A 10,969-nucleotide genomic window follows, 5' to 3' on the forward strand; every position below is an offset into this window, starting at 1 on the left:
GTAGAGGAAAAAAAGAAATTCAACCTAAATCTGATTCCAAGAGGTCACTTTAACAATTTCTTATGAAAATACCTTTTAAAGGTTCTTTTGTCAAACATTTCAAAAGGCATATTTGGAAAATGAGAAATTAAAAGTACAAATATACAGTTTACGTGTGTAAATAGTCTATATTCAAATTTTGACCCCACTCCTGTGTTCAGCACTGATGGGTAAGAATTTCAGAAACTGCAGAAAGAAAATGAAAGTCTGTTTTTAAGGAGCTTAAAGTTAAAAAAAATAGTGACATAGTGAAGACAAGAATATTATAGGCTAATTATAAGCTAATTATAAATGTTGAACTTTAAAAAAGTGTTCTGGTATATTGTGCAAGTTCATTTGCAGTGATAGAGTTGACAAGATTTCATTTGGTTTGCTAGGTGTTTGTATGGTCATTTCATACTGTATTCTGCAACTCAAAAGATACAAGTTACCACAATGTTGGATAACCAGTACATACATACACATCAGTGCTAACACTCTACTTTTGTATTGGGCTTTTTAATTTTTTTTTTTTAAGATTTTATTTTTTACGTAATCTCTACATCCAACGTGGGGCTTGAATTTACAACCCGGAAATCAAGAGTTGCACACTCCAGGGACTGAGCCAGCAGGAACTCCTGAATTGGGGTTTATAATTGACAGATACTTCCCCCGCCCCAACATGCTTTACCAAGTAGATCAGTTTCGATCACCTCTAATAAATGAATGTTAGTATATGTGAAATTAGTAGAAAAATATCCATAAATTTTATTTAGATCACAATATTGAAGCTTACAGTAGCAAAACTTTAAAGTGAGAATATGTGACACCAATATGTATCCGAAAAGGTGGACCTCATCAACTCTGTGTCTCCTGCATATTAAAAGGTCAGAGTACCTAGCTTAAGTGCTACTGTGGAAGGACCAATTTCCAATGACACCAGTTCTCTGGAAGGAGAGGAACGCAGCATCATAGAATTTGCTTCTTTATTCCCACGATCTTTAGGTGAAGATATTTCCATTTAAAATTCGTTTCCACTTAAAATCAGTAGTGAGTAGCAACCAGTTGTTTCTTATTTACCTTAAGTAGAGTGGTACCTTCTTCGTTTTTTTGTTTTTGTTTTTATTTTTCCTTTTAAAAAGGAACATCTTAGGGGCGCCTGGGTGGCTCAGTCAGTTAAGCATTCAACTTTGGCTCAGGTCATGATCTCCCAGTTTGTGAGTTTGAGCCCCGCATCGGCTCTGTGCTGACAGTGTGGAGCCTGCTTGGGATTCTCTCTCTCCTCTCTGCCCCATTCGCACTCCCTCTCTCTGTCTAAATAAATAAATAAACTTCAAGTTTTAAAAAATTTTAAAAAGGAACATGTACATATAGCATAAGTTGGGATTTGTGTGTTGAAACATTTCAAAATTCATGTAGGTGCAAAATTTGTAACTGCAGTTTGACATTACCCCAACATTTGTTGGAGGCTTGTTTTAACCAACATTTTACTCTGCACAACACAATTTGGGGACTAGGACTAGGAGTAACCCCTATGTGAGTAAACTCCTTCACGTCATTCCAGTTTGTGTGTACTGTTGTCAGGAACACAAAACTAAAAACTACTCCGTGTAGATTTAGCCTATTCCTTTTAACCCGAAGACAAAATGTTACTGTTGAGGCTCTTGAACGTTTCTATAGGATACATGTAAACTAGTAAAGAATACACCGTGCTGCCAGTGATTAACCCCTCTTAAGTAATGAGACTATCTTAATAAAGTTTTGCTCTTTATAATGGAAGATAAAATGACACTCAGTTTGCAGTTGGGCTTGAAAATGTTAATTGGAATAGGTAAACCTTTATACTGTAGATAGAACTATACCTAGTACGTAATGGATGCTCATTAAAACTCAGGGTCAGCCAGAAACACATGCCTTTCTCCAAGCAGGCATTTCGGCAGTATAACCTATCTCAGTAAGTAGCAGAAGCAATCAGGTTGCACGTAAAGAGGTGGGGGACTACCCTCTCTGGTCACAAAAACCACCCACCCAGTCTTTCCACTAAAATCACACAATCAGTTTGAAAGTGAAAAAGAATAGGGGCGCCTGGGTGGCTCAGTCCGTTAAGCGTCCAACGGGGCTCAGGTCGTGATCTCCCTGTTTGTGAGTTCAAGCCTCCCATCGGGCTCTGTGCTGACAGCTCAGAGCCTGGAGCCTGCTTCGGATTCTGTGTACCCCTCTCTCTCTGCCCCTGCCCTGCTCGCACTCTGTCTCTCAAAAAAGTGAATAAACATTAAAAAAACCAAAAACAAACAAACAAAACCTACTAAAGTGTAAAGGAATGGAAAGGCTCACGCCTCACACCGACTTAAAAGGCGAGGGCTCCTATAGACAGCCCGGTCCCGCCCAGGGCAGCAGGCCCCGCCCCCGGCAGCAGGCCCCGCCCCCGGCTCTACAATTCCGGTCCAGCGTCCTAGGCGCTCCAGGCCAGCAGCGGGAAAGTTTTGTGTCTGCGCAGTAGGCCTGCCCGGTGCCGCGTGGGAAAGGCGGGACTTTCCTACCTCCTGCGTCATCGCCAGTGCGACGCAAGACGTCACTGGCTTGAACGGGAAGGTCAATAGTAGTGGAGCGAGCGCCCGTTTTTCGCTTTGGGTTTCCGGCGCGTGCGCTTGGCGGTCTAGGTGCCGCGGATCGTAGCCCGATTCTAACCTCTGATGCCTGTGTTTTAGCTCAGCCCCGGCGCCCACATGCTGTGCCAGCTTGGCGGTAGGTGGCTGCGGCCGCTGCCTGCACTGCAGTTAGGAGTCCGGGTCCCGCCTCTTGCGCCAACCTCGACGGGCGGCATTAAGCACTCTGCTCTGCCCGCTTGGGCGGTGGCGTCAGTCTCTGCAGTGGGCTCCGGCGGCCCTGGCAGCTGGTACGAGGCCCTGGCCACGTCGGCGCCGGTGCAGGGCGCGGAGGAGGTGCTACTCGGCGTGCACACCGCCACGGGCCTGCCCTGGTGGGCCTGCATCGGCCTCACCACCGTGGCTCTGCGCGGCGCCGTCACTCTACCCCTGGCCGCCTATCAGCACTACATCCTGGCCAAGGTGAGGGCCACCTGCACCCTGCGCATCAGCTTCGGCGGTGAAGGGTGGTAGACGTCTACCGGGGGCTTAAAATCCCTGGCAGCCGCCGGAGTGCTTAATGTAAATCATCGTGACCGCCTTCTTTGCTAAGAAATTTAACTAGCACTGGATATGGAATTGAGAGATGTCTGGTGATATGTGTACTTGTCATGTCGTTTACCCTGCTGGGTTTGTGCTCCAAGCCCAAGTGGTTGCTGCTGCTTGCTGCTAGAGAATGAGAGAAGTAAAAGAATTAGCAGAAGAAGTTGTGTGGAGAAACCTGTAAAATTTCCGTCTTAAAGGTTGTAGTAGCCTGTATGCCTGCAGCATATTTTGTCCCCGAGTATTCCAGTTCACCTTATTGAAAACAACTACTAAACTAGCGATTTGTAAACTTGGTTCCTTATTCAGGCCGTGCTGCCTACAACTCGGGTTAGTCGCAGCCACTTGACCTTCAGTGTTTCGTTATTTTTTCTGTGGAATCAGGTAGTAATGCCTTCCTGGCCTACTTCACAGTGTTAAATCAAATACTGTAGGTTAAAGTGCTTTGAAAGCAAAATATTATTCAAATGGGAAACTTCAAAAATAATGTCTTAACGTGTTTTCAAATAATTATTGAGGATGCGGAGACCCGGAAACAAAGGAAATTATCACCATTAAGACAGTGACGTGCTGTGCAGAATTAACACAGAACAGAAATAAATACACACTTTTTGTGGCTCTGTCGCTGTCACAGAGCGTATTAAAGACTCTTAATTAATAGACTTCTGTTTTCTCAGTTTACATTATTGGAAAATCCAGGGGTGAAACATTCTAGGATTCAGTTCTTATTTAATCCTTATAATAATTCTGTGAGGTAGGTGTTGTTAAACATTTTATATTATGAGGAAACAGGGTTTTACAGCTTAAGTAACTTGCCTGAAATCACATGGCTAAGAGTATGAGCTGGAATTTGAAATTTGGTTGTAACTGAAGATTTCTTAAGCAAATTAACATCTTCTGCTTAGACTTAAATTTTCTTGAGATGATCAGTAAACCACATTTCTGAGTGAGTTAGAGGAATATTATGAGTGGTTATGGATAAGATCCTTTATGTGCTCATAACAAATTCTACGTTTTCTTTAGCTAGGTGGAAAATTTGCAGCCAGAAATAAAAAACATTGCAAGGCATCTTAACCAAGAAATTGCAATTCGTGCAAATCAGTTGAAATGGTCCAAAAGAGCTGCAAGGTGAGCTAATTCTGTGCATATAGACCTACATATGTATGTATATATATACACACACTTACATACATACCCAAATTGTGTCTGTGATTATGTTAATTAGAGGTTTGAGTATTCTGTAGCTGTAGCAGCAAAGTAGTTCTTTCACTCTTTAATATTTTAATGCGTTTGTGTGGTATGACAGTTTCATATAGTGGACTGAAAGCAAGAAGTAGAAAAACAAAGAGCAAGTTCCTTCTTGAGGGACTCCAGCCTCCTGAAAAAGACCTATAATCAAATAATGACATAACAATTATAAAAAAGGTTATGTACAAGTTCGGTCATCATGGAAAGTCAGGGAAGGCTTCACAGGATGAAGGTACCGTGCCAGTCTGTTGGAATTTTAGTCAGCAAATGATACAGAATATTTATACACTTGACTGTTTTGGAAAGAAAGGTACAGCAGACAATAACCCACAAGAAGGGGGAGGTAGAAAATGTGAATGTGTGAATGCCAGGGTAGAAGAAATTAGATAGCCAAGGTGCTGTCTGTCCACTGTGGTTACCCTGTGTAGTTGTCTGCCTGGGCTCTTAGCCCTTAGAAAGTGCTTGAATGGGCTGCAATTCTATGCCTGCACTCAGCCACTGGGAACTTCTAAGTCCTGCTTCAGTCAGCCTAAGTTACTAGTCAAATTCTGGTCCTTACTAGACTAAGTGTTCACCAGTTCACAGCAATGAGAAAAATAAGGGTTTTTATTATGAGTATATGATGTATATATGGTTGTTCATATATTTTTACCTATATGGGTAGACATTTGCCTACTATTTTCAACATGAAATTGCTTCCCTCTTCACTTAGTGTTGAAAATTTGGAAAGACCTGCCATTTATTTTTATTTCAGAGAGAGAGAGAGCAAGCAGGGGAGAGGGGCAGAGGGAGAGAGAGAGTCTCAAGCAGGCTCCACACGCAGTGCAGAGTCTGACTCGGGACTGGATCCTGCAACCCTGGGGTCATGACTTGAATTGAAATCAAGAGCCAGATGTTCAACAGACTGAGCCACCCAGGTGCCACAGAAAGACCTGACATTTAAAAAAATCATTGTGGTAGCTTAATATCTTTACTTGATAAACTTAACAGTGTTTAAGTTTTATTGATCAGAGAAATCTAAGGACAACAAATCTAGGCCAAAATAACAGATTCATAGCTGCTCATCTGAGTTATAAATGCAGCCTAGACAAGCCTGATACCTTGCTTATGCAGTACTGGCAGAATGATTTTCCAGATACATCCTCACACAGATAGATGACTTTCTAGAAAGACACATCTGAGGGTTTCCTGCATTTTCAATGGAACTGAGTCTTGAAGGGTAAAAGTGAGTTTGTCAGGTGGATAGCCAGGTAAGTGGACTGTCTACGTAGATGATTTAATGACTTCCAAAAGCATGCTGATGTAGAAGTCTGATTTATTGGATAACCTATGTCATTTAGGCACCAGAATATATAGGTGTGTGTAAAAGAGTAACAAAAAATAAAGTTCAAACAGTAGGCAGAGTCTAAATTACAAAGCTTGGGATATCTGTGTACTGTCTTAATGTAATACTACACTATAATTGTGTTACCTTCAAGCGTATTAAATGTCTACCTTGTACAAAAACCTGCTACAAGAGAATTAGAGATGAGTAAGACCCAACAGTTGACCTTCAAGGAGACTTTGATCTAGAAAGTGGGACTTAAGGCAAGAGCAGGAATAACTAATAGGATTAACAGAGAAACATGAAGAAAATCTTCATGAAAGAATTGAGGGGCACCTGGGTGGCTCAGTCAGTTAAGCGTCCGACTTTGGCTCGGGTCATGATCTCACAGTTTGTGAATTTGAGCCCTGCGTCAGGCTGTGTGCTGACAGCTCAGAACCTGGAGCCTGCCTTGGATTCTGTGTCTCCTCTCTCTGCCTGTCCCATGTTCATGCTCTGTCTCTCTGTCTCTCAATAATAAATAAACGTTAATAAAAAATTAAAAAGAACAAGGATTGAAGAATGGAGACCATTTTAACAGGTCAAGAACATACATATTACAGAACCACATTGCTATAAAAGGTATATTCAGAGATCAAGTAATTGAGCTTGCCTGGAATTGAGGGGTTTTAGTTAAATGTGCTTTCCCCTTTAGAATTTCTGGTACAGACTGGTCAGACCATGTCAGTAGTGAAATTTCACTTGTTAAAACCTAATTGGCCAAAGACCATCAGAGACAAAGCTTATAATCCGACAATGTCAGATTTATCAGATTGTTATATAATTTGTGTACATTGCTAGAGAATTTTCAGTAAAAGGCTTTATTTGCCTTTTGTTAGGCAACCCCTTAATATAGCCTATGAGAACTAAAAATCCTGCACAAAACTTTAGCTAATAACCACGACATGGGTGTGTTTGTACTATGGGTATGAAGCACTGTTAGTCAAATGACATTTTCTCCTTTCCCTTTTTTTCCCTCTTCCTTCAAACTAGACTCACTTATCTAAAGAATATGCGGAGGCTTGTTTCAGAGCTGTATGTTCGGGACAACTGCCACCCTTTCAAAGCCACTGTGTTGGTCTGGATTCAGTTTCCAATGTGGATCTTCATGTCCATTGCCCTCCGGAATTTTAGCACAGGAGCAACACATTCAGAAGGTAGTTATTATAGAAGTCTCTTTCCCCCAAATAAGTTCTCTAACAATGTTTTTGTACTCAAAAAACAAAAACAAAATGTGAAAAATCCCTATACTTTTTATAATTAGTATATTGTCACCATCTTTCTTACAAGGGTATAGGTTTTAAAATATCACGTATTAGCTAATTAGCCATGTTGAGAAAACAAATGAATATAGAAAGGACAATAGTAATAGAGTTGACCCTTGAACAACACAGGTTTGAACTGGGCAGATCCACTTATAGGTGGGTTTTTTACAGTACGGCACTATAGATGTATTTTCTTTTCATTTTGATTTTCTTAATAACGTTTTCTTTTCTCTAGCCTTACTGTAAGAATTCAGTATATGATACTTGGGTTATAGGTAAGGCTTCCAGACAACAATAGGCTTTCAGTAGTTAAGTTCTTGGAGAGCCAAAAGTTATACACAGATTTTCAGCTGCTCGGAGGGTCAGCACCCCTAAGCCCTGAGTTGTTTAAGGGTCAGCTGTACTTCTTCATGGAAGTCATTATAAATTTAGTGTTATAATTCCATGATTAAGTTTTCTGGCCAAGAATTTCTTCTGTTTATAAAATTAAGAGATCAGAAAAGTTTTCACAGTTATGAATGTACACATTAATTAAGAAACAGTATAAACGAAAGCATGTATTTTTTACTTTCATTTAAAGGCATTTCTAACCAGAAAGTAATCTGAACAGAAAGAAAGTAGCCTATGGACAAATAATTATACAAACACAAGTCTGAAAGAGTGCTGCTACTCTATGCTCCTACAACTGTTTGCTACAGAGAGCTTCTTGCCTCTTTCTCAGCACAGGAAGGACTAGTTTATGTTGTGGAATGAAAACGAATGAAAGCAATACATGTCTTCAGTGTGAAAGACCCCTTATTTGAATTAGACTACTTATGTCTTGTGTATTTCTTCCTGCTATGTTTTATTTATGAAACTGTTTTAGCAGGTTTTTCTGTTCAGGAACAGTTGGCCAATGATGGGATCCTGTGGTTTCGTGACCTCACTGCACTAGATTCCACTTGGATTCTGCCTATCTCTGTTGGTGTCATCAATTTACTAATAGTGGAGGTCAGTGGTTTTAAATGAGATTTGTTTGCCATTAGAATCATTGAGATTTTTGTTGCTGTTGCACCATTTGAATTGTTGGTGATAGCTCTGAGCTAGAATTGAGATTCGTTGGTTTCTGGTCATAGATCAGACATTGCCAAACTCTGTCTATTTTAAGCCAGTTCCTTAATCTCTCTGGGGGCCACATGCTTATAATTAAAATGGAGGAGCTGAATTAGAACACTTCCAAAGTCTCTTTCACCTTTACAATGATCTGAATCTAATACATACAATTTTGTGATTTGTTTTTGGTAAAGAGAGTAATTAAGATGCTTATCAATCTGGTTTTATTCTTCCAGTAGGTTGGCAATTTGTGTATATATTTAAAATGTAAATTTGTAAGCAGGAAACACCATATCTGATTGTCATTTTTTAGCTGTATGACCCTAGAAAAGTTAGAACTTAACTTTATATGATGGAGTGGAAAAATACAGATATACAAAATATGAATTGTCAACTATGTCTTACCTTTATCCCATACTGTGTTACTCAGCAGTTTAGGGAAAGCAAGCTTTTAGTTGTATGAGGAGCTGTTCTCAGACTTTGAGTAGAACATAGTCTCTTTGAACTGGAAGAAACCTTAGAAATGATCTTTAGAACTTCAGTTGAGATCTCACAGACCTGTCACTGGTCTCTGTTTGGGGAATCTAAAATACCATCCTAAAATGATGGTACTCTAATGTCTTGGGTTAAAGTTTCTTGAGAAAAGACTCCATGTGTAGTTTAAGTGTTTTCCTAAGATCACCTAGCACAATCCTATAAATGTGGTTGGTACTTAGTGAATATTTGTTAGAACGAAGGAAGTGGTAAACACAAGGTCACAGTGAATTAATGTCAATCCTTAGTCTTTCCTTTTAGTGTCTAATGACCCAGTATATATAAGTTTAAAAAAACTTATTTTTTATTTTTTTAATTTTAGAGAGAGGGAGGGAGAGTGCGAACCGGGGAGAGGGACAGAGGGAGAAAAGAGAGTCTTACGCAGGCTCAACGCTCCATGTGGAGCCCAATGCAATGATCTCATGACCCTGGGACCATGACCTGAGCTGAAGTCATGAGTCGGATGCTCAACCAACTGAGACACCCAGACACCCCAAGAAAATTATTCTTACTTAATATACACCATGTGGCAGGCACTGTTGTAAGCAATTTACATGAATTAACTTATTTAATTCTTAGAATAATCCTGTGATGTAGCTACTAATATTACCCCTGTTTTAAGTTAGAGAAAGTGAGGTACAGAAAGGTTAAGTAACTTGTACAAAGTCACATAACCACTAAATGCAGGGCTGTTCACATGAATCTAGACAGTTTGGATGTAGATTCTGTGTTCGCAATTATTACACTATGCTGCTGCCTCTTAAGTAATTCATAATCATAACTGCTTTTCCTAGCCTGGTTCTCCCCTTATTCCATGGAGTCAGATCACAAACCTTTGAAGTACCTATTAAGTTCCTTCTTTATGCCAGGCACTGTATGTAGGTGCCAAAACAAGGGTAGTGATTCATACATAGTAGCTATCTTGAAAGGACTTTCAGTCTTACAATCTTTAAAAAAAAACACAAATGATCAACCATATACATTTATCAGTGTTTTATTTTTAACTTTTTTGCTTCTATTAAAATATATGTAGGTGGAGGTCAGTCAAAAATCAGGTTGTATTTTAAAGCTTGTCTAATTTAATATGCTTAATACTCATTGTGTGTGTTTATATTCTACTCTCTCAGATTTTTGCTCTGCAAAAAACTGGAATGTCTCGTTTTCAGACGTATATTACGTACTTCGTTCGTGCAGTATCAGTGTTGATGATTCCAGTTGCTGCGACAGTACCTTCAGTGAGTAAGCACCAGCATTGTGTGTAGTGTGCTAAATCCTCTCTGTGCATAGCTTACACTGGCTAGGATTCTGCCTCTTTTTTTTAATGTTTACTTATTTTTGAGGAGAGGAAGAGAGATCTGAAATGGGCTCTGCTCCGACAGCAGAGAGCTCCACATAGGGCTCGGACTCATGAACCATGAGATCGTGACCTGAGCCGAAGTCTGACACTTAACTGATTGAGCCATCCAGGTGCCCCAGGATTCAGCCTCTTCTATTGAGCTTCATTTGACTAAGTCCCTTACTGGTTTCCAGGTTTCTGTAGTAATTAATCTATCACCAAGTGACACTCGAATATTCTTGGGTTGGTTAATCTTCCTCTGTGTGAAAGTGAGTTAGCTGTCAACTCTGTTTCTTTTTTTTTTTTTTTTTTTTTTTCAGTCTTACACAGCGCTGTGAACATAGTATTTGCTCTGTTTAATTAGTTGAAATATTGAATTCCTTCTGTCTACATAGACTGGGCCAAGGAATTTAGCTCTTAAAAAAGAAACAAAATTTCATGCTGAGTCCATAATGGCTCATATATAATATCGCTTAACCTCATAAAAATTCAGTGGGATAGGTACATCTATCCCCATTTACATATCATTACACTGTGATAGAAATGGAAAAAAATAGTTAACGTTTGCAGTTATTTCCTATTTTCAGCCTTTGTTTATTTCCCAATGAAACTTTAGTGCAAAGAAGGCAAAAGCTGTATTTGGCATTATCTCTGTCTTTGCTGAGGGCCAACACATAGACCATGAAGTAGAAGTCATTTGTTGGTGGTATGTAAAGTTATATCTGCATATATGAAAGTACTTCATTATCCTAAGAATCTGAACCGGTATGTTTTTAGCATCAAAAATGTATTTTTAAAGCTGTCCCTTGGCCATAATACTGTCACTAATCCTGTGTAAAATAAGTAAGTCTCCACATTTCTAAAATAGACATCGTAATGTCTGTGAGAAGTAATGAAATAGCAACAAGTGCTTATTATGGTACTT

The 10,969-nt window shown here is 39.7% G+C and overlaps 1 protein-coding gene across 4 annotated transcripts in view; it reads left to right on the forward strand.

The window, feature by feature from the left end:
- Nucleotides 1-2,571: 2,571 nt before the first annotated feature.
- LOC106982061 (cytochrome c oxidase assembly protein COX18, mitochondrial) overlaps nucleotides 2,572-10,969 on the forward strand; it is a 69,185-nt gene continuing 60,787 nt past the window's right edge. Inside the window, exons 1-5 of one of the 4 annotated variants that reach the window (XR_008296275.1) lie at nucleotides 2,572-3,086; nucleotides 4,234-4,334; nucleotides 6,811-6,974; nucleotides 7,948-8,072; nucleotides 9,836-9,943. Coding sequence is in view for 3 of the 4 variants with exons in the window: in XM_053217260.1 (XP_053073235.1) it covers nucleotides 2,745-3,086; nucleotides 4,234-4,334; nucleotides 6,811-6,974; nucleotides 7,948-8,072; nucleotides 9,836-9,947 (844 nt within the window). In the remaining variant the exon portion in view is untranslated. Of the gene's footprint in view, nucleotides 3,087-4,233; nucleotides 4,335-6,810; nucleotides 6,975-7,947; nucleotides 8,073-9,835; nucleotides 9,948-10,969 lie in introns of all 4 variants that reach the window. The other 3 variants (XM_027058165.2, XM_053217260.1, XM_027058164.2) reach the window with 3 other exon arrangements.

Source organism: Acinonyx jubatus, chromosome B1 (assembly GCF_027475565.1).
Source record: "Acinonyx jubatus isolate Ajub_Pintada_27869175 chromosome B1, VMU_Ajub_asm_v1.0, whole genome shotgun sequence".
Taxonomy (NCBI): Eukaryota; Metazoa; Chordata; class Mammalia; order Carnivora; family Felidae; genus Acinonyx; species Acinonyx jubatus.